Source organism: Ursus maritimus, unplaced genomic scaffold, assembly GCF_017311325.1.
Source record: "Ursus maritimus isolate PB19 unplaced genomic scaffold, ASM1731132v1 scaffold_10, whole genome shotgun sequence".
Taxonomy (NCBI): Eukaryota; Metazoa; Chordata; class Mammalia; order Carnivora; family Ursidae; genus Ursus; species Ursus maritimus.
In genome coordinates this window covers 1,156,200-1,180,643 of record NW_024423344.1, presented here as the reverse complement: position 1 = coordinate 1,180,643, position 24,444 = coordinate 1,156,200, and the positions used below count along the sequence as shown (strand labels likewise).

At 36.9% G+C, this 24,444-nt stretch overlaps 2 protein-coding genes across 3 annotated transcripts in view; one reads left to right on the top strand and one right to left on the bottom strand.

Annotated features, from left to right (window-relative positions):
• The window catches only part of CENPJ (centromere protein J), a 54,676-nt gene extending 49,165 nt beyond the window's left edge, over window positions 1–5,511 (top strand). The window contains exons 13-16 of the mRNA XM_008692104.2: window positions 444–584; window positions 664–748; window positions 826–946; window positions 3,192–5,511. Of these exons, the coding sequence (XP_008690326.2) occupies window positions 444–584; window positions 664–748; window positions 826–946; window positions 3,192–3,384 (540 nt within the window). The 3' untranslated portion in view covers window positions 3,385–5,511. The remainder of the gene's footprint in view (window positions 1–443; window positions 585–663; window positions 749–825; window positions 947–3,191) is intronic.
• Window positions 5,512–5,642: 131 nt separating this feature from the next.
• The window catches only part of RNF17 (ring finger protein 17), a 122,869-nt gene continuing 104,067 nt past the window's right edge, over window positions 5,643–24,444 (bottom strand). For both annotated transcript variants that reach the window (XM_008692102.2, XM_008692103.2), the window contains exons 31-35: window positions 21,864–21,980; window positions 15,247–15,415; window positions 11,607–11,742; window positions 9,505–9,694; window positions 5,643–5,957 (exon numbers count right to left, since the gene is read on the bottom strand). In XM_008692102.2, the coding sequence (XP_008690324.2) occupies window positions 5,859–5,957; window positions 9,505–9,694; window positions 11,607–11,742; window positions 15,247–15,415; window positions 21,864–21,980 (711 nt within the window). In that variant the 3' untranslated portion in view covers window positions 5,643–5,858. The remainder of the gene's footprint in view (window positions 5,958–9,504; window positions 9,695–11,606; window positions 11,743–15,246; window positions 15,416–21,863; window positions 21,981–24,444) is intronic.

Here is a 24,444-nt window from a genome sequence, read left to right as displayed (position 1 = left end):
AACAAGCTGATGGTTGCCAGCGGGGGGAGGATAGGGGTATGGACAAAATGGGTCAAGGGGAGTGGGAGATATAGGTTTCTAGTTATGAATAAGTCATGGGGATGAAAGGTACATCATAGGGATGATACTTTGGTGACAGATGGGAAAGCTACACTTGAGGTGAGCACAGCATTACATATAGACTTGTAAAATCACCATGTCGTACACCTGAAACTAATATTGTGCGTCAGCTATACTTAATAAAAAAAGAAAACTCAGCAAAAAATGAGTTTGTTTTGGGGAATAGGTGATATAAGAATGGTGATGTGTTTTTGAGACAATGTTTTTGCCTTTTGTTATGAAAGATTTCAAAGTAGGCAGTTTGGAAGAGAATTAGGGATATTTTTGTCATGTGTCAGGAGGAAATCTCTCCTATTGATAATCTTGTTTCTCTTTTTTTGTAGATAGAAAAGGTTTATAAGAATGGGTGCCATGTTATATTGTTTCCAAATGGAACTCGAAAAGAAGTGAGTGCAGATGGGAAGACTGTCACCGTCAATTTCTTTAATGGTGATGTGAAGCAGGTCATGCCAGATGAGAGAGTGGTAGGTTTCCCTAGGAGTGTTCTCCCCCGTGGCTTAGCCATCTCTAAAGAAAACACATGCTGACTTTGTGTCTTTACAGATCTACTACTACGCGTCTGCCCAGACTACTCACACTACTTACCCACAAGGACTAGAAATCTTACATTTCTCAAGTGGGCAAATAGGTAAAACTTGCTCTGCCTCTCCTAATTACTTTCCTTTCTTTAAAAATAAAATACTTACAGTAACCTTTTTTCAACAGAAAAACATTTCCCAGATGGGAGAAAAGAAATCACATTTCCTGACCAGACTATCAAAAACCTATTTCCTGATGGACAAGAAGAAAGCATTTTTCCAGATGGTACAATTGTAAGGGTACAAAGGTATATCTGTTAAATTTGCTTCTAGATTTGCCAGTTTTCAACTTCTATTTCCAAGTGAATTTTTAAAAATCATGAAACATTTATGTAAGTCATTCAGAATTTCAGTAAGTTTAGCAGTGAGTACAGATACTCTGAGAACAGGTGAAAAGAGTTCAGCATTTTGGAGTTTAGAATTAGAGACATATAGGTTCTAATATATAGTCTGTAGCCTAAAAACTTAAAAGAGAGTCTGTACAGCACTTCACAAAAGGGGAATGGCAAGTATTTGTATAGAAATGGATTTGTTGGGGCACCTGGGTGGCTCCGTCTGCCTTCGGCTCAGGTCATGATCCCAGGGTCCTGGGGTGGAGCCCCTGTGTCCGGCTCCCTGCTCAGTGGGGAGCCTGCTTCTCCCTCTCCCTCTGCCCCTCCCCACTGCTTATGCTGTCTCTCTCTCTTGAATAAATAAATCTTAAAAAAAAAAATTGGTGAAATTTGAAAACCGTGAATAAAACAAAGAAGGGAAGCTGCCCTATTAGTTTTTAAGAACAACCAAACAATGATGGCAATATTTGAATTAGACTATATCTGTTCCCTGTCTTATATTTTGATTTGCTGGATCTCCCTGTCCCTGCCTGATTGGTATTTTCTTCTGGCCTCCCTGACTAAGTTCTTTAAAATAGTAACTTCTTTATCCTTCTGAGTGTTAACATTTCTTGAAGTTAGAGACTTCTGACTTCTTCAGTCCACAATACAGAACTTCTTGTAGGCACCAGTTAAAACCATGGTGAAGGTTTGTCAAGTCCACTGTCCTACTTAGTTTGCACCCTCCTTTCCTAGAGTGTGCATGCATGTAACTAACTTGAGTTCTGTGATAGAAAGTTAGCAATAAATAAATAAAACACTAATTCAAAAAATGTAGGAACTTCTATGGTCATGAGAGTGTTTTTCCCTTAACATGGTTAGAAACTTTCTCTGGTGCTCAACTAAATAAATACCAATCTCTCCTAAAACTTGAGGAAAGTCTTACGTGGACATTATACTTTGAGCTATTTCAGAAACTTTCCCATCTTCTTTTAACTCATGTTTGATATTTTTATAATAAAAAGTAGAGAAAATAATATGAAAAACTCCATGTACCCATCTGTCCATCTTCAACAATTATTAACTTGTGGCTAATCTTTTTTCATCTACATTCAAGCAAATTCTAGATATCAGATCATTCAGGATTATTTTGGCATTTTTTATTTATAGTGGCTGTTCTTCAACTTCACTGTGCATTAAAACTACCTGGAAGAATTTTTCAGTTGCAGATTGCTGGGCCCCATGCCAATAATTTGCATTTCTAATAATGTCTCAGGTGATGCTGTCATCCCTGATCCTGGGGCAGCACTTGATAAAACAGTGGCTCTCAAAATGGCTTTTAGGTCTAACATGTGTATGTGGCACAAAGCCATTACAGTCACATAAAATTTGAGAAATAACCAAAATAGGGAAAAAACACTATGTTGAGAAATGGTGATTCACAATCTATAGCCTAGCCTTGTGTTTCTAACAGCACATTATAGATAGATTTATGGGTTCATTTTGAATGTCCTGCATGCACATCAAACAGTCCACTTGGGATTAACAGCTTCTTTGTTTCACTGCTTCAGAAAAGTCTGATTTATGGCCCTTCCCAGGGATATAAACGCTCTTCTCCAACCTGATAAAGAGCAGGCACTCAGACTGCTTATAATTTATTGAAAAGAATAAAGGTCAAAACTGAAAGCCATATTTTTTTTTAAAGATTTTAATTAGAGAGAGAGCACGTGCACAAGCAAGCAGGGGGAGCGGCAGGCAGAGGAAGAGGCAGGCTCCCTGCTGAGCAGGGATTCCCGACACAGGGCTCGATCTAAGGACCCTGGGGATCATGACCTGAGCTGAAGGCAGACACTTAACTGACTGAGCCACCCCTGGAAGCCATATTTTAGTACAATGCCCAATTTTCTTAGAGGCAGAATACATGTAAAATTAAAAAACAAACCTAACATTTTGTAGTGAAAACATAAATTAAAAACTTTTCATGGGCACATTTATGTGGAACTATCAGCCTGAAGCAGAAACAGGGTGGAAAGAATTTGCAAAGAAGGTATTGTGCAGGGAGAGGACCAATGGAGGTTCTAGGAGAGGAGAGAACTCCCAGAATCAAAAGGCCACTATTAGATCATTTTCCTGTTATATATTTAATATTTTAAAGAAATTAAATTTTATTTTAAATTTACAGAGATGGCAACAAAATCATAGAGTTTAATAATGGCCAAAGAGAACTACACACTGCCCAGTTCAAGAGACGGGAATATCCAGATGGCACTGTTAAAACTGTATATACAAATGGTCATCAAGAAACAAAATATACATCTGGTCGAATAAGGGTTAAAGACAAGGATGGTAATGTTCTAATGGATACAAAATTGTAATGATCCTGGTGCATGACTAATCATGAAATAACACTAACTTGATTTTGTTAAAAAATGTACATTTCTTATTGTTTCTGTGGTTTAATTTATATATACAGTGTGTGTGTATATATATAAATGGAAAAGATTATGGATTATAAAATAAAACACCATAGCTTTTTATATTCTTTGAAATGTATAAGAACAGCTTTCATTTTTAATTCACCTGTCTTTCTATAGTAATTGCATGACTAAGGAAAGCATTATTTGTTATAAACTCTATAGACTGCAAAAATAACGAGGCACTTTTGTTGAAGATGGTTATAAAAACCAAGAAGTATAAGAAATACAAGAGCACAGATTTTCCACGAGCACATCAGCCATAAAGGACTTGCACAGAAAGTTTACTCAAGGAGTAAGAGAATGTCTCCAGTCAGAATATACTATGTTCAATTAGTACTAAGATTAAAGCATTTTATCTACTAAAGAGGTCCTTTAATTGTAATAGAATGGGAAGTTAAAACAGTGAATGAAAACAGATAAGTCAAACACCAAAATAAGTAGAAGAATTCATCTGTGAGTACAGATAATCATAGTAAGGAGAAAACATTTACTGTGATGATATATAACTAGTTAAAATGGGAGATGTGAGAATGGAGGGGGTGGGAAAAATAACTAGGGCTGGTGTTAACTGATCAACCACAGGTACCTTGATGTTCTAACCTATGTAAAACTGTAGGTTGACAGAAGCAAGATGTCCTTGATAGAAGTGCAAGTCACCTATATATCAATTTATATAATAATTACAGGTTGGTATAGTCACTTAAGTGCAATATACAGTAATATTAGCAATGACTCCCATTTTTAAAAACAGCTAAGTGTATCAATTCCAGGTAATTTAAGAACTGAATATGAAAAAAGTTGTAAACTTCTCAAATAAGGAATTATATATATTACTTCAGGATAGAGAAGGATTTTTAAATGAGACACAGTACAAACTTAAAAGGTTGATGAATGAAAAGTGTGTCCAAAGATACCACAAAAAAGGAGAAAAGATGAGCCACAGACTAGAAGATATATATACTTGACGAAGAATTAATATCCAGAAAATATAAAGAATTCCTACAAATCAATAAGATAATTACAAACAACTCAGCAGAAAAATGGACAAAGGATATGAACAAACAAGTGACTAGTAAACTAGTGAATACATATTGAAATAACGAGATACCTTTTTATACTAGTATCAATACTAGCAAATAACAGTCTGGCCACACCACACATTGCCAAGGAACTCAGACTACTGATGGTAGTAAATTAAGTAAATCCACTTTTTGGAAAGCAATTACCTCATGACCTAGTAAGTTCCACTACTAAGTATGTATACTGGAAAACCCATAGCATGTGTGCAAGGGGTCCTACAGAAGAATATCTGTAATTGAGAAAAAAACTGGTAATGACCTAAATATCAACAGATTAATGTGCAGAGATGGATAGAAGAGTGAAAGTGAATAAAATAGAGCTCTGCATACCAACATGGATAAACAGCACAGATAGTGAGAAAAGTAAAGGTGTAACAGCACACTCATTAAAAAATATACACAGTAGTAGTATATCTTGCTTTATGGATGCATTCATATGCAGTAAAATAAAAATAAACACCCAATTCACAACAGTGTTCACCTCTGCAGGGAGGAGGAATGAGGAAGGGCACTACAGGAGTCTTCGACTGTACTAAGAGGTCTGTCTTCTGAAACTTAATATACATTCATAATAAAATGAACTTGTAGTTCATTTTTTCATGTGCCTAAAATACTTGATTTTGAAATCACTGTAAAATAAAACCAGAAAATATTTGAAAGCAAGTATTTATTAACTTTTTCAAACAATTCCTGAGAGTTTAACATGTAAGGGGAAAAAAAAAAAGGCCAGCACTATTGCAGAACAAGTCAAGAAAAATAAGTCTGAAATGGCTCACACATAACAGAAAACTTTCTTCCGGGCGGCTGCTGTATAGATGCTGTGCACTGTATACCTGAAAAACACAATGCATGTTATTGAAAACCTCTGCTTAATTAAATGTTCAAACTAGTGACTGAATCACTTGTTACATTTACATGGATGAATAAACAGCTGGTTATCCAAGTACTTTAATAGCTTTGTTATTAGGTCATGGATTGTTCAGTAGTGTTCTGTGCATCCCATACCCTTACGTGCTTAAATTACTCATAGTGCCCACTTCTGTCTGCGCTCCTGCCCATCCCCAACAACTGTCTGGTACTATGATAGTCATTCCAAGCATTCTTACAGATGCAGATCAACTCTGATTCTGGTATTCAATAGGTGAAAGGGCCTATGAAGAAGTCTAGAAGAGAGATTTTTGTTGAGCTTTGTTGTCATTCTTTGAGAAATCAAGGACAGCCTGAAGGTGCTTTTATGGGCAATTTAGCATTAATCTCCACTATAAGGGGTAACAAGAAGTAATGATACTTACATCATTCGTCTTGGTCTGCCAGCCCCATTTCTACTAATGACATATGAACTGGATACTGTTCATCTTCATATAATGTCACTATTTGTTCTGGTGCCTGAGCCTGAAAGATAGTTGTCAAGAAAATACAGTAATGTCTTTGCTGTTTTTTCCCTCCTACATCTGGCCTATATCATATAGGAAGGGAAATGCATTCTCCAAATTTATTAATAATTTATATTTTAAAAAGGTCATTGTGATGGTTTCCTATTAAATCACATTCTTTCCATTCTTATAACTTTATTTAGATTGTAACTCCAACCCAAAGTTTTCCTAGATTAAGCCAGTGGGCTCTAACACTGCCATCCCTGTTAAAATTCATTTATATTCTACCTATAAACTGCATAAACTGACCAAATTTTGCATGTTATTCATAGAGATGAATAAATATATGTCTGTAAGAATACTTACTAGCCCCGTCTGTATTTCACTGGCTTCTTGAGAGAAACTGTACATAAGCTATTTACACTACTCTGCACACACAAAAGCATGATATGTACAGAGATTTTCAAAAAGCACTTTCTAGTAATAGCACTGTTCATCCAGAACTCATTCTTGTCAGAGCCAGTACATCAGGAATCCCCAAATCCTGGGTCCTAAAATCAAGGCAGGTTGGGCTGAAACAACAGTGTTGAGGACTAGGGTGAACCAGAGTGCATTTCCAAAGGAGCTGCTATACTACTTCAGCTGACTGCCATTTTGGAGAGGAGACCTAGAATTCCTGGAATTTATAATATTTCATCAGAAGTCAGAAATACAGACTTTTTTTGGTTAAATTTTTCCAATTTTAAAACAGGCCAGATTCTGCCTATGGGCTATCCCTTTGTGACATGCTAAACTGCTGAAGAACACATATTAAACTTCTGGACTTCCTTATTTGAACATTTTTTAAAATAAATATGTTGTATGTGTCATATAGGTGTGTGTGTGCTGTTGATTGTGTGGTGTGTCTGTGTGGTATGTTTGGTGTGTGTGTTGTATGTGTAGTGTGTATGTGGGTATGTGTGTGCAGTATGTTGTATTTTTTTTTTAATGATTTATCTATTAGGGCAAAACTGTGTGTGTGTGAGTGGAGTGAGGGAGAGAAGGAGAGAGAATCTTAAGTATTGACTCCCTGCTGAGTGCAGAGCCCCACACAGGGCTCGATCCCACGATCCTATGCCAAAATCACAAGTTGGGCACTTAACCAACTGAGCCACCCAGGTGCTCTCTGTGTGCGTATTCTATATGTGTTATGCATGTTGTCTTTTTCTGTGTTGTGTGGTGTTGAGTGGTGTATGTGTGAGGTGTGTGTTTTGGTTTTGTACGTTTGCGAGGTATATGTGTGGTGCTGGTATGTGTGTGGTGTATTTGTGGTGTGTAAATGGTATTTCTGTAGTGTGTGTGGTATATTTTGGCGTGGTTTTTGTGTGGTGCTATGTGTGGTTTGTGTTATGTGCAGTTTGTATGTGCTGTATGGAGTGTATGTTTTGTGTACTGTATGTATGGAGTGCCTATGGTATATGAGCAGTGTGAGTGTGGTTTTGACTGGTGCATGGTGTATTTGTGTATATATTATGTGTGTTTAGTGTGTATACATTATATGTGTGAGATATATGTGTATGGTGTGAAACATGTATGTGTATATATGTGGCATATACTTTGTGTGTGTAGTATAAGTTGTATGTAGTGTATGAATGGCATGCGTGATATTTAAGTGTTGTATGTGTGATGTGTTTGTGTGGTATAAGTATGGTATGTGTGATGTAAATGGTGTACTGGTTTCACATGTGCATGGTATGTGGTATGTTTTTGTTCCATATGTGTTTTGTGTGTTGTATGTTTGTGTGTGTGCTATCTGCCTTAGTGTGTAGTGTATGCTCGTGTCTGTTGTGAGCGGTGTGCATGTTCCAGTGTTGTGTGTTTGTGTGGTGTTAGTTATGTGTGGTGCCTATATGGTCTATATGTGGTGTGTGAATGAAATTTCTGTAGTGTGCATTGTCTATTTTTATATGTGTGTGGTGTTTTTGTGGTGTATGTGTGGTATGTGTGTGCTGTATATTTAGTGTGTGTTGTATATTTGGCGTGTGTGTGCTATGTGTGTTGTGTGTGCTGTATGTGCACCCTCAGTGTGGTTTTTATGTGGTGTGTGGTGTGTCTAGGTATATGTGTGGTGTGTTTAAAACGTGTGCAGTATGTGTATGTGCATGGTATGTGAGTACTGTGTGTCAGGTTATGAGTGGTGTATGTGTGTGGTATCTGTTTTCTGTGTGGTATGTTATATGTAGGGTGCATGAATATTGGGTGATGTGACGTGATGAATATGTGTTGTGTGTGCCATTTGTAGTAGAAATGTGATGTAGGTGTGTGTATGAGGTCTGAACGTTTTTTGAGTGATGTGTGTATATGTTTGGTGTGTGCTGAATGGTGAGTATATGGTGTTTGGATGTTTTGGCTGCAGTATATTTTGTATATTCTACATGTGTAGTGTGTGTTGTATGTTTCTCTATTATGTGCAGGGTGTGAGTCCTGTATGTGTGCTATTTTTCAGTGGTGTGTATTTTTGAGTTGTTCATGTGGTGCTGGTTATGTGTGGTGTCTGTGGTGAATATGTGGTATGCGAACAGTATTTCTGTAGTTGTGTGGGGTATGTATGGTGTGCGTGCTATATGGGGTGTTTGTGTGTCTTGTATATTTCATTTGTGTAATTCTTGTTTTGTGTGTATTGTGTGTGGTATATGTGTGCTCTGAGTGTAGTTTTTATGACACGTGATGTGTCTGGTGTATGTGTAGTGTGTGTGATGTTTTTGGTATGTGTGTGTGTTGTGTGTGGTTTTTTGTGTGGTATATGATATGTGTTGTGTGGTGAGTATGTGGTGTATGGGTGTCTGTGTGCCATATATTTTGCGTGTTATTTTCTATTAAGTGTAGTGTGTGTTGTGTATTTTTTGTGTGTGCTATGTGTGGGATGTGAGTGCTGTATGTGTTTATTTGAACCTTTCGATACAGGTTCTACTGCATTAAACAATTCAAAATTACTACAATTCAATCCTTTCCATGGCTTTGACCAGAATTCCTGTTCTGGTCCTTCCTACTTTTAGGATGCAGTTCAGTGTCACTTCCCAGACCTACCTATTCACTTATCATTTGACGGCCTGCTAAGGAGGAGCTCAAATACTGTGTACTATCCTGCTCTCTCCAGATGGAAATAGAGCTTCTTGTACCTATATTTCTTTTATAGAACATATTTCATTCTACCTCATATTTATTAATGGTTTACAAATGTTTCATTTCCCTCACAGATTTAGGAGTTCTTTGATTACAGGATGCTCATCTTGATCATTTTCATATTCATTACATCAGTGATATTTTATACCATTGTAGTGCTAACTAAAGTCTGCTAAATATAAACTAAAGCATAATTTTAACAAGCCTTAAAATTAATTTTGTAGTATTTACATAGATTTATATACTTTATATACTTTTTTGTAGTATTTATATAGATTTATATACTTTAAAAGTTTTTTTTTTCATCTAGAGTTACACAGATAGAAAGCACTTTAGAAAGTATTAGAATAGGGACCCTAAAAATATCTTCAATAAGATTTTGGCTTATGAAGATAGATAGTTACCTTGGAAGAAGCATAAAGTTGTTTTCCCTGAAGACAGTCTATCATAGCCCACAATGCTTCCATGCTCCATTTGGGACAGTATGGTATTCTGGTCTTTCCTGGATCTCTTAAGGGAGGTTTAAACCCTGCCAAGAGCACCTTTATGGCTCGGGCTGGATACTGCATAAGGTGAAGAGGAATTTGACGCAGTCTGTCACAAAAGAAATTCTTAAAATGTTCAGAATGTCACAATTAAAATTCTCTAATGGCTAAAGCTTTAAAACAAAGGGGAAAAATTTATGACATTGGATTTGGCAATGAATTAGCTATGATACCAAAAGCACAAACAACAGAAGAAAAAATAAACTGGACTACATCAAAATTAAAAACTCCACAAAAGACACAACCAACAGTGAAAAAGCAACCTACAGAATGAGAGAAAGTATACACTAAAATGTAGACATTTCTCCAAGACATAAATGGCCAACAACCACATGAAAAGGTGCTCGATATCATTCATCATCAGGGAGATGAAAATCAAAGCCACAGTGAGATACAACCTCACATCCATTAAGGTGGCTACTATCAAAACACTAGAAAATACCAAGTGTTGGTGAGGATGTGGAGAGAGACTGGAACTCTTGGACACTTAGTGTACAATGGTACAGCTGCTATGGAAAACAGTTCTCTGGTTTCTCCAAATACTAAAAAGAGAATAAGCATGTGATCCAACAATTCTACTTCTCAGTATATACCCCCAAAGAATTGAAAGCAGGGTCTCGAAGAGATATGTACGCTCATGTTCATACCAGCATTACTCACGAAAGCTAAAAGGTGGATTCAACCCAAATATCCAAATATCCACTTATCCATGGATGAATGGATAAATAAAAGGTAGTGTATACATATGATGGAATATTATTCAGCCTTAAAAAGGAAGGAAATTCTGACACATGCTACAACATGGTGAACCTTAAGGAAACTATGCTAAATGAAATAAGCCAGTTACAAAAGGACAAATACTGTATGATTCTACTTATATGAGATACCTACAATAGTTAAATTCATAGGGAAAGAAAGTAGAATGGTGGTTGCCAGGGGCTGGATGAGGAGGAAATGAATGGGGAATGTTGTTTAAAGGTCATAGAGTTTCAGTTGTGCAAAATGAAAAGAGTTCTGGAAGTTGGCTATATAACAATGTGAGTATAGTTAACACTACTTAATTATACATTTAAAATGGTTAATATGGTAAATTTTATGATACATGTATTTTACCACAATTAAATATTACAAACAAAAAAAGGAAAATAGCAAGTGTTGGCAAGGATGTGGAGAAACTGGAACCCTTGTGTATTGCTGGTAGGAATGTAAAATGGTAGAGACACTGCAGAAAAGTTTGGCAGTTCTTCAAAGAGCTCAACAAAATTACTACATGATCCAGCAATTCCACTTCTAGGTATACATACCAAACAATTGAAAGCAGGGACTCCAACAGTTACTTGTACATTAATGTTCATAGCAGCGTTATTCATAATAGCCGGAGGATGGAAACAACCCAAGTGTCCATCAACATATGAATAAATAAAACGTAGTATAGACATACAAAGGAGTGTTATTTAGCCATAGAAATAATGAAATTCTGATACAAGATACAATTGAGTGTACCCTGAAAACTTTATCCTAAGTAAAATAAACTGGACACAAAAGGACAGATACTATATGACAGTACTTATATAAGGTATCTAAAATAGGACAAATTCAGAGACAGAAAGTAGAAAATGGTTACCAGGAGGTGAGGAAAAGGGAATAGAATGTTACTGTTTAGTGGGTACAGAATTTCAGTTTGGGATTAGGAAAACATCTTGAAAATGGACAGTGGCAACAGCTACACAACATCCTGAATATACCTAATGACAATTAAATGTATGCTTAAAAATGGCTAAAATGCTAAATTCTATATTTTACCACAGTAAAAAGACTTACAGATTTTAAAAATCCTAATAAATAGCTTTAAAATAGTTTTCTTTTAAAAGGAAAACCAAAACTTTCCCAATAATTATTATTTAAAAAACCTCTAAGAATTTTAATTCAATTAAGTTGACTTAAAAAACAAAAACAAAAACCTGTTTATTGTCAGCTTTTCAGTTGATCCGTAATCAACAAATTGTACCAGGACAGCTAGAGGATTAAATTCTTTAACAGACACAATCTTTGCTCTATACCATAAGCCATCATCATATTCTGCAAGGCAAGGCATTTCTGGAAAGACAGATAAAAAGGAAAAAATCACATTGCCTTGTATTTTCTTTAAAAAACATTTTTTTAAATCAGAAAAGTACAAAGAAAATGTAATCACCATAAATGCATCATTCAGATTTAAACACTCAACAGTTTGTCATATGTTGGATTCTGCTTTTTTCTGTTTATAATTTATACACCTTGTTTTTCCTAATTCCTAAGAATCAAACTCTGAAGAAAGGCTCTTCTCCCATTCTCATAGTTCCTAGTTCTTCTGCCCATGGCTTACACTATCCTTCCAATGCCCCCACCTGTTAGACTCCCGAAATTTCTTTTCATTTAAGCCATCATCTTCTGCAAAAGATAAGAAAATGGTTTCTGCTATTTCCTTCAATTTTGTCCTCTTCCAATCCATTTTCGATAAAAGTACCAGAATTAAATTTAAAAAATTCAATTGCCCTTGTTTAAAATTCTTCAATGGGATTATAACCATCTGGAATATCAAGTCCTTAGTACTGCAATGATAGGGTTCTTCACAATCTACTCCCAACCAACTCCCATCACATTTTCTCAAGTGTTAACCTAACTAGAATTACCTGAGCTTCTACTTTACATCATGGCTGTTCCCCATAATTAGAATGTTCCCCTTCCCTTTTTCTGATAAACATCTCTTTCAAAGATCAGCTCCAACATGATTTTTATAAAGCCCTGACTACTCCTAGTCATTGGTTTCTCTGTGATCCTATGGTACTGTGCATACACCATTGATAAGAGCTGTTGTTTTCATACTGAACTTGGTTTTCATGTCCCTCTCAGTTAGCCCACTAGTTCTTATGTGCAGAACTGTATTTGTATTCCTAATATGGTACCCGGTACAAGAAATTGCTCGATGGAAAATCTGCTAATAAATGAATGCTACGCTTGAGTAAAATTGTGGAAAAATTAGTATAGTGTGTACTTCCCTTCTCTTCATACACTTTGAGATTTCAGAGTAGATGGAACACACTTCAGGCTCTTGTCTTGCCCTACTTCCATCCCTCTCTTTGTAATCATATTCTTTTCTACATAATTTCTACAGAAGTGTAGTTGTGGGCAAGTGGTAATTAAATACTACATGACTCTAATGGACAAAGATTTTATTAAAGAGTTTTAAATAATTTGTGTTTATTGAAAAGATTATCAGTAGAACAATAAAGAATCTCCTCCAATAGAGCTCTTTGCACAGTAAGCAACTGACTGAATCACTGTTAACAGTCTCAACTTTTACCATTTCCAGCCTTAAAAACATGGCTGAACGTTCATCTCAAAATAGAACTAAAAAAACCAAAAACCAAAAACCCCAACCAACCTAATTGTCATGTTATTTTAACCTACAAAACTTTTTAATAAGCACTTGCCTATGAATCAGCTTGTACATATGCATACTTTAAAAAAACTTATTGAAGAATAAAAAATAAAATACCCACAGAAAAAATAAAATAGCCACAGAAAAAATAAAACACACACACACACACACACACACACACACAAACGCCCACAGAAAATGGAACTACATATAGCTCTATGAATGATCACATTACGCACAGAATAGAAGTTTCTGTGACTTCCCTTGAGACAAGAAGACAATGAGGAAGGAATTGCTTTTTCCAGACTATAAATCTGAGTTTATAAAATGAAAAAATCATGAATTTATTATTTCACTCATTCAACAAATGTTTATGAGCACCTAACTTGTGCAAGGTACCCTTCTAACTGCGGGTGACACAGCAGTACAGAGAGTCCCTGCTCACAGTGCTATTTTAAAAAGGAATAGAAGGCATGGAGAAAAATGGGGTAGGGGAGGGTGGCAGGCAGTGCTACTTTATATGGGGAGGACAAGGAAAACCTGCAATATGGGGACAGTTGAGCAGAGATCTAAACTTCTGTACAGTTTGAGGGAAGAATATTCCAGGCAGAGGGAATAACAAGTGCTGTTTATCCACCAAACATGAGTCACAATTAAAATCTCATTGAGTAAAATCAGGCAAGACTTTAGGCTGATGCTTTCCTTTGCTTTCGCATATCCTCTGATATGTACGAAATGCTATGAACACCTCTATATATCACATACCGATAAAAATGTATAGAACACCACTCTTGCTTTTCAGAAATTGTCAACACCAGTAACAAGATGCATTTTCTTCATAGAAGAATTACATATGTTTACTAAATATGGGTAGGAATGGATTAGAAGAAAAAAAAGCACTATTTGACCTATCCTGACAGGACAGGACACAATCTGAGCTCCCCTACCCTACTTCAGAATTATCAGTGTAGGTGGTTTGTAATTAAAATTATTGCCATTTAGGTCTGAATGACAACTCTAACAATTTGAGCTAATGGCAAAACCTTAAGCTTAGAAAAAACATCAATTTTCCAATGCAGCCAGAGTTTTAGAAAATGCAAGTGACCCAAGGCAGTTACTTCCCTTCTCTTACTTCACTCATCTAGAAAATGAGAAAGATCATCTATAGGGCATCTTGAGGAATTGAAGAAATTATGCATATAAAGTATATAAAAATATCATATGATTTCATTCATATGTGGAATTTAAGAAACAAAACAGATGAACATAGGGGAAGGGAAGGAAAAATAAAATAAGATGAAAACAGAGAGGGAGACAAACCATAAGAGACTCTTAACTCTAGGAAATAAACTGAGGGTTGCTGGAGAGGAGGCAGGTGGGGGGAGGATGGGGTAACTGGGTGATGGGCATTAAGGAGGCACTTGATTTAATGAGCACTGGGTGTTATATGTAACTGATGAATCACTAAATTCTACCTCTGAAACTAATACTCTATATGTTAATTAAATTGAATTTAAAAAGAGAAGGGCCATATGCACCCCAATGTTCATAGCAGCATTGTCCACAATAGCTAAATTGTGGAAGGAGCTGAGATGCCCTCAACAGATGACTGGATTAAGAAGATGTGGACAATGGAATATTACTCAGCCATCAGAAAGAACGAGTTCTCAACATTTGCTGCAACATGGACGGCACTGGAGGAGATAATGCTAAGTGAAATAAGTCAAGCAGAGAAAGACAATTATCATATGGTTTCTCTCATCTATGGAACATAAGAAGTAGGAAGATTCGTAGGAGAAGAAAGGGATAAAGAAAGGGGGGTAATCAGAAGGGGGAATGAAGCATGAGAGACTATGGACTCTGAGAAACAAACTGAGGGCTTCAGAGGGGAGGGGGTGGGGGAACGGGATAGACTGGTGATGAGTAGCAAGGAGGGCACGTATTGCATGGTGCACTGGGTGTTATACGCAGCTAATGAATCATCAAACTTTACATCAAAAGCCAGGGATGTACTGTATGGTGACTAACATAATATAATAAAAAATATTATTATAAAAATAAAAAATAATAAAATTAAAAATATATATCAGTTAACATTAGAAATAGCTGAACCTCAAAAGCCCTTAAAACAAAACAACGGTTTATTAAGCATCCCATTTTACTCAGAAAATTTAGTTTACCTGTTCTAAAATCCGTCAGAGGAGGAAATGTCTCCACATTCTTATTAAACCTCCGCAGTGCTTCATTAAGGCTCTCAGACTCAGATTCCCAGCTGATTCCACTGTCATCTGTATCACTATGCTGGTTAAACAGATTACAGCTTTCTACAGAATCAAGGCAAATATACACCTAAGTGGGGGGAAGGGAAGGAAAAAACTTTCAAATTCTGTAATTTTTAGTATTCATTTATATGGACAAAATTATTGTAGTGGCCTCTAACAATGGCCCCGATGATCCCTTGTACAGTTCCCCTCCCGCATGATACCAGAGTTGATCTTTGTGACCAAAAGAACATGACATAAGTGATGATATATGACTGCTGAGATCAGATCATCAAAGACATGTGGCCTCTGTCTTGGTGGTAGCTCTTTCTACAACCGTTCTCTCTCAGGGAAGCACTGCAGCCATGTTCTTAGCAGGACAATGCGGAGGCCCACAGGGCCAAGAACTGAGCCTTCCAGGTAATATCCATGAGAGTCTTTTTGGAAGTGGGTTCTGCAGTGCCCCCTCCACCCCCAACATCTTCACTGAGCCTGTCAATGACAGATCCTAAGTTAGTACTTAATTAAGTAGCTCCTGGATTTCTGACTCTCATGTGTGTTTTTTTTTAAGGTGCTAAGTCTGAGGTAATTTGTTATGCAGCAATGAATAACTAATATGAAAAGAAATCATTATAAAAACCAACACAGTTGTACACTACTATTTTCTTTAATGGAATTATAAAGCAAATTCTTCCCTTGTTTGTGAAAGAATGTTTACTATGTAAAATAGCTGAAGGAACTGCCTGTGCTACTTGATTTGCCACTTCTTTCTTCTTTCTTATTAGGCAAGGACATATAATTGAATCTTCTTTAGGGAACTTATTTATTTAATCTATATTTATTGAGTGCCTACTATATTTTAGGCAGTATTCTAGATCCTGGGGACACATCTGTGACCAAAAGGGGCAAAAATCCCAGTCTTCAAGGAGTTACATTCTAGTAGGGAGAAGCAGACAAACATAATAAGAAAGTGACAAAGTGTTAGAAGGTGATAATGGCATGGAAAACAGAGCAGAATAAAGAGCATCTACAGTTCAGTGTAGGAAGAGGAAAAGAAATGAGATATTTAAGATTCTAAAGGTGGAAATAGTTCTGCCTTAAAAATGTAAATATTGATATAAATATGACTAATATAACATAACACTGGAAACCCAGCAAGTGCTTATGAAACACTTGCTTTACTAATAAATATCTGAAGAGGAAATTATACAGTGGACACACTGTAGGTCACCAATTTTCAATTATTTAAAATCAGGAAGATGGGAAGAAGAGTTAAGATGGTGGAGGAGTAGGGGGATCCTGGGCTTTCCTTGTTCCTTAAACACAGCTAGATAAACATCAAATCATTCTGAACACCCAAGAAATTGATCTGAGGACTGAGAGAACAAAACTGGACATCTACAAGTAGAAAAATGACCACCTCATGGAAGGTAGGGCTGCAGAGAGTGGATTAGGGGAAAAAAGAATTGTGGGTGCTGAGGGGAGGGAGCCCTGATTGTGGAGAGAGAAAGAGAGAGGGAGGGAAAGAAAGAGTGAAGCTGCACACAGGGGACTACACAAGAAAAACTCTTTTCCAAAACTACTGACTGCGAAAAGGAGAAGTGTGGATTCCCAAATTACTGTAAGCAGCAGAGGGCAAAGTCTGAAGTTTTAGAAGTCCATGCTATTGCTGAGGTCATGCCTGGTGGGCTTAGTGGTACTCCCACTGGGAAGGAGGGCAGAGACCCTGGAGCAGGCAGCATGGTCTGAGAATCCTCTAGGTCGTACGGGGAGAAAAAGTTTCCCTTCTTGGAGTGCATCTGGGAGTGGTGGCATGGCTTTTCCAGGTACAGAAGAACTGGTGATGCCAATGTGCTGCCCCTTTCCCTAACAGAGACACCAGCTGAGGGCATCAAGCCTTGGTGCCGGCCTTTTGCTATACCTTACCATAGATTTGCACCCCAAACAATTACACTATCATGCAACCACTTTTCTGGGACAAATTGGCAAATGGCAAAAGCATGGCAAGACCCTCCCCAAGAAAATCAGTGGGGGTCTATGTCCAGTGGGTCTGTAAAATTTAGAATTCTGAAACCCAGCCACACGCCTGAGATAAAACATAGGAGTACTGTGCCACCTGGCAGGCAGATAGCTCAGACACAGGGTGAAGGCAGGGATCTAAGAGAAGCCAGGGGTACAAGAAGGGTGATTGTTTGCTCTTCTGTGAGGGCTTCCAGAAGAGTGGCAGGCTTGAACTCCCCACTCTAGGGATGAGAGAGCAGGGTGCCCCCCTCCATCAGCACTGACTAACTTCAATGAGTAACACAGCACCCCCCCCCCCGCCCCAGTGGAGACCACCAAGTCCTGCTCCCCTGTGCCCTGCAGGTGCATCTCCACTAGGGCAAGTCAGCCTGAGAATCAGCGTACCTGGCCCCTTCCCTAGAAAACCAGCACAAACCCCTCACATGCACCAAGTCTCATAGAGTGCTGCAAAGCTTCAATTCTAGGTGAAATAGGATCTAGCTGCTGCTGCTTTTTTTTTTTTTTTGATCTAGTTTAACAAGCAGACCAAGACACACCTAGTTAAAACTTGCCACACAGTGGACAAGGTCCAAACCCCCCTTGCAGGCAAGGAGAAACTCTGCAGAGGACTGACCCAAGGGTAGGAGCATCAAAACACAACAGAGTGATATAGGATCCCCCCGCTTTTTTTTTTTTTTTGGACCTCTTTTTAATATAGCCATTACTCTCAGAAGCAGGAATATGACAGGCTTTCATAACAATCATACAAAAACACAGTAACCTAGACAAAATGACAAGATGGAGGGATTCACCCCAAAAGAAAGAACAGGAAGAACTACCAGCCGGGGATTTAATCAATACAAATATAAGTAAGCTGTGTGAAACAGAATTTAAAACAATTATAAGGATAGTAGCTGGGCTTGAAAAATGCACAGAAGACACTAGAAAATTCCTACTGTAGAGATAAAAGAACTAAAAACTAGTCAGGACAAAATTTAAAATGAGGATGACCTGACAATGAGGATGGACGAAGCAGAGGAACGAATCAGTGATATAGAAGATAAAATTATGGAAAATAATGAAGCTGAAAAGAAGAGGGAAAGAAAAGTACTGGATCACAAATATAGACTTAGGGAACTCAGTGACTCCTTAAAGCTTAATAACATTCATATCATAGCAGTCCCAGAGGAAGAGAGGGAAAAGGGGGCAGAAGGTGTATTTGAGCAAATTATAGCTGAAAACTTCCCTAAGCTGGGAAGGAAACAGACAGTGAAATCCAAGAAGCACGGAGAACTTTCATTAAATTCAACAAAAGCCTGCCATCACCAAGACAGATCATAGTCAAATTCACAAAATAAACAGACAAGGAAAGAATCCAGAAAGCAGCAAGGGGAAAAAAGTTCTTAATCTACAGGGGAAGATGGATGAGGTTTGCAGCAAATCTGTCCACAGAAACTTGGCAGGCCAGAAGACAATGACAGGATATAGTCAACATGCCAAATGGGAAAAATATGCAGCCAAGTCCAGCAAGGCTCTCTGTTATTCCAAATAGAAGGAGAGATAAAGAGTTTCCCGGGAAAAAACGAGTTCATGACCACTAAACCAGCCCTGCAAGAATATTAAGGGGTCTCTTTGAGTGGAAAAAAAGGACCAAAAGCAACAAAGAATAGAGAGGAAAGAAAACATCACCAGAAATACCAACTTTACAGGTAACACAATGGCACTAAATTCATATCAATCATCACTGGATATAAATGGACTAAATGCTCCAATCAAAAGACACAGAACATCAGAATGATGAATCCAACAGTTCATTAAAAGAATTATTCACCATGATCAAGTGGGATTTATTCCTGGGCTACAGTGGTGGTTCAGTATTTGCAAATCAATCAATGTGATACACCACATAAAAGAAAGGGTAAGAACCATATGATCCTCTCAATAGATGCGGCAAAAGCATTTGACAAAATATAGCATCTTTTCTTGATTAAAACCCTCAACAAAGTAAGGTTAGGTGGAACGTACCTCAACATCATAACAGCCATATACAAAAGATCCACAGCTAATATCATCCTCAATGGGGAAAAACTGAGAGCTTTTCCTCTACTGTCAGGAACAAGACAGGGAAGTCCACTCTCACCATTACTATTTAACATAGTACTGAAAGTCTTAGCCTCAGCAATCAGACGACAAAAACAAATAAAACGCATCCAGAAGCACCACCCAGATGCATCCGTTAAGCATCTGTCTTCAGCTCAGGTCATGACCCCAGGGTCCGGGGATCAAGCCCCACGTCCTGTTCCCTGCTCACGGGGGAGTCTGTTTCTCCCTCTCTCTGCCCCTTCCCTCTGCTCATGCTCCCTCTTTCACTCTGCTCTCTCAAATAAATAAATAAATAAATAAATAAATAAATAAATAAAATTTATTAAAAAAAGAACGAAATAAAAGGCATCCAAATTGGCAAAGAAGTAGTCAAACTTTCACAATTTACAGACGACATGATACTCTATGTAGAAAACCTGAAAGACTCCACCAAAAATTTGCCAAAACTAATATATGAATCCAGCAAAGTTGCAGGATATAAAATCAATGTACAGAAATCTGTTGCATTTCCATACACCAATAATGAAACAGCAAAAAAAGAAATCAAGGAATTGATCCCATTTACAACTGCACCAAAATCCATAAGATACCTAGGAGTAAACCTAACCAAAGTAGTAAATGATCTGTACTTTGAAAACCGTAGAACACTTATGGAAGAAATTGAAGATGACACAAAGAAATGGAAAAACTTTCCATGCTCATGGATTGGAAGAACAAATATCGTTAAAATGTCTATACTACCCAAAGCAATCTACACATTCAATGCAAAATACCACCAGCATTTTTCAGAGCTAGAACAAATAATCCTAAAAATTGTATGGAACCACAAAAGATCCCCATTAGCAAAGCAACCCTGAAAAAGAAAAGCAAAGCCTGAGGTATCATGATTCCGGACTTCAAGCTCTATTACAAAGCTGTAGTCATCAAGACAGTATGGTACCGGCACAAAAACAGACACGTAGATCAATGGAACAGAACAGAAAACCCAGAAGTGGACCCACAACTGTACGGTCAACTAATCTTTGACAAAGCAAGAAATAATACCAATGGAAAGATGACAGTCTCTTCAACAGTGGTATTGGGAAAACTGGACAGCCACATGCAGAAGAACGAAAATGGACCACTTTCTTACACCATACACAAGAATAAATTCAAAATGGACAAAAGGCCTAAATGTGAGACAGGAAGCCATCAAAATCTTAGAGGACTACATAGGCAGCAACCTCTTTGACTTTGGCCACAGCAAATTCTTATCAGACACATCTCTGGTGGCAAGGGAACAGAAGCAAAAATGAACTACTGGGACTTCATCAAGATAAAAAGCTTCTGCACAGTGAAGGAAATGATCAACAAACCTAAAAGGCAGCCTACAAAATGGGGGAAGGTATTTGCAAATAACATTTGATGAAGGGTTAATATCCAAAATCTATAAAGAACTTATCAAACTCAACACCCAAAAAACAAATAATCCAGTTAAGAAGTGGGCAGAGACATTAACAGGCATTTTTCCAAAGAAGACATCCAGATGGCTAACAGGCACATGAATACATGCTCAACGTCACTCATCATCAGGGAAATACAAATCAAAACCACAATGAGATATCACCTCACACCTGTCAGAATGGCTAAAATTAACACAGGAAACAAGAGATGTTGGTGAGAATGCAGAGAAAGGGGAACCTCTTATCCTGTTGGTGGGAATGAAAACTGGTGCAGCCACTCTGGAAACAGTATGGAGGTTCCTCAAAAAGTGAGAAGTAGAACTACCTCAGGATCCAGCAATTGCACTATTAAGTATTTACCCAAAGGATACAAAAATACAGATTTGAAGGGGTACATGCACTCTGATGTTTTAGCAGCATTATCAACAATAGCCAAACTATGGAGAGAGCCCAAATGTCCATCGACTGATGAATGGATAAAGAAGATGTGGTAATTATTTACAATGGAATATTATCACTCATCAAAAAGAATGAAATATTGCCATTTGCAATGATGTGGACAGAGCTAGAGTGTATTATCCTAAGTGAAATAAGTCAGTCAGAGAAAGACAAGTATCATATGATTTCACTCATATGTGGAATTTGAGAAACCAAGCAGATGAACATAGGGGAAGGGGAAAAAATGAGTGAGGGAAGCAAACAGTAAGAGACTCTCAATGGGAACAAACTGACGGGAAGTGGGCAGGGGATGGGATAAATGGGTGATGGGTATTAAGGAGGGCACTTGTTATAATGAACACTGGGTGTTATATCTAAGTGATCACTAAATTCCATTCCCAAAACCAATATTACACTATATGTTAACTAATTAGAATTTAAATAAAGTTTGAAAAAAAAGGAGGATGGAAGCATAAAGAGTCAATCCTAGAGTTTAAAACCAAGATTTCCTGTTATATTTTTAACCAACAATTAATCATTTAGATTACGTACTTCATTAGGTGAGACAACGTGCTTAACTTGAACAGCATAGAGTTCTTCTGGGGGAGGCAGAGATGAAGGCAAATATGGTGGTAAAATAGGAGTCTCTGTTTCAGACAAAAGCAATTCCTAAAGCACCACAAATAAATTCAAATTTCAGAATGATGATTACAGATATCCAATACATTAAAATTCATTACACTGCCAATTTATTTTCAATTAGTAGAAATCAAGCTCTCTTAGATAATACCACAAAATAATTTTGTTTTAGTAGGACCAAAATGCGAGTGAAGATCTTTAACACTCTTCTGTTCCCCCAATTAAAGAAAGTTTGCGTTAAAACACTCATATAAATATTTACTTATGTATACATATTTATATATATATATACACACATAAAACTCTAGAAGAATGGCTAACGAACAATTAACAGTAACTGCCACTGCTTAGTGGGACTGGGATATTTGAGGTATAGAAAGCGGGATGTTTTTCTATTCACATTTCTATAGTATTCCATTTATTTTTAGAATAAGTACATATTTTATAGTAAAAACTAATACATGAAATGCCAATAGAAGATTTAAGTTAAAATCATCAAAAAAAGTGTGCTCTTTAAACTCCAAAAAAATAACAAATGATAAAAAGTTATGTGATTCCCAAGAGGAATCTGGCAGTCAGCAGTTGTTAAAAGCAAAAATATAAAAATGTGGGTGGTATTTAAGAAAGTTTTAAAAGATTCTTAAATATGGTAATTATCATAAAAAGTAAAATAATCACATTCAAATTAGATTAATTTATTACTATTTACATTTCCAAACTGGTGGCAAAACAGAACAAAACCTATCCGAACCACTTAGTGGTTGATCAGCAAAAAGTGACTACCCACTGTTGTATTACTGATTTGCTACAAAGCACTTTACATTTGTTATTTTTATAATTACAGGAATAAACTTCTACTTATAAATAACTAGAGCTTTCATTAAAACTCTTACTTGCTGCACCAAAAAGCACAAATGCAAAAAAAAAAAAAAAGCATATATACTAGACTTCGCCAAGATTAAAAACTTTGGTGCTTTAGGGGCACCTGGGTGGCTCAGTGTCTGGTTGGTTAAGTGTCTGCTTTTGGCTCAGGTCATGATCTCAGGGATCTGGAACGGAGCCCCTGCTCAGCAGGGAGTCCACTTCTCCCTCTCCCTTTGCCCCTCCGCCCCACTTGTGCTCTCTCTCCCTCTCTCAAATAAATAAAATCTTAAAAAAAAACAAAACCCAAAACGTTGGTTCTTTAAAGGATACCGTTAACAAAGTGAAAAGACAACTCACAGAATGGGAGGAAATATCTACAAATCATGTATCTGATAAGGGACTTGTATACAGAATATATAAAGAACTCTTACAATTCAACAAAATCAACCCAACTAAAAACGGGCAAAGGATTTTTTTCATTCTTTTCTACTTCTATTTTCTATTTTTTCTGGTTTTATTGAGATATAACGGACACATAACATTGTATTAGTGTAAGGTACACAACATAATGATTTAGTATATGTATATGACCGCCACAACAAGTTTAGTTAACATCGGTCACCTCATAATAGTTACAAAACATTTTTTTCTGATGAAAACATTTAAGATCTACTTTTTTAGCAACTTTCAAATATACAATACAGTGTTAACTATAGTCATCATGTTGTACATTACATCCCCAGGACTTATTTATAACTGGAAGTTTGTATCTTTTGATTGCTTTCATCCATTTCCCCCACCCTCCATCCCTGGCAACCACCAATCTGTTCTCTGTATCTGAGTTCAATTTTTTTAAGATCCCACATATTAGTGAGATCATATAGTATTTGACTTATTTCACTTTGCATAATGCCTTCAAGGTCCATCCATGTTGTCACAAATGGCAGGATTTCCTTTTTATGGCTGAATAGAATATTATTTCACTGTGTAAAGATATACTGTGTGTATAACATACACACACACCTTACATCTTTATCCATTCATCCACTGATGGACACTTAAGTTGTTTCCATGTCTTGCTATTGTAAATAATGCTGCAATGGACATAGGGGTGCAGTTATTTCTTCAAGATCATGATTTTGTTTCCTTTGGATATATACCTAGAAGTGAAATTGAGAATGATAATTCTATTTTTAATTTTTTGAGGAACCTCCATACTGTTTTCCGTAATGCTTGTACCAATTTACATTCCCATTACTGGTGCACAATGGTTCCCTTATCTCTTGTCTTTTTGATTATGGTCATTCTAATATATCCGAGGTGATACCACACTGTGGTTTTAATTTGCCTTTCCCTGATGATTAATGATGTTGAGTACCTTTTCATGTACCTGTTGTCTATCTGTATGTCTTCTCTGAAAAAATGTCTATTTAATTCCTCTGCCCACTTTTTAAACAGGTTATTTTTTACTATTGAGTTGTATAAGTTCTTTATATATTTTGGATATTAATGCCTTATCAGATACATGATTTGAAAATGTTTCCTCCCATCTGTAGGCTACCTTTTTATTTTGCTGATGCTTTCCTTTGTTGTGCAGAAGCTTCTTGGTTTGAGGTAGCCCCACTTGTTA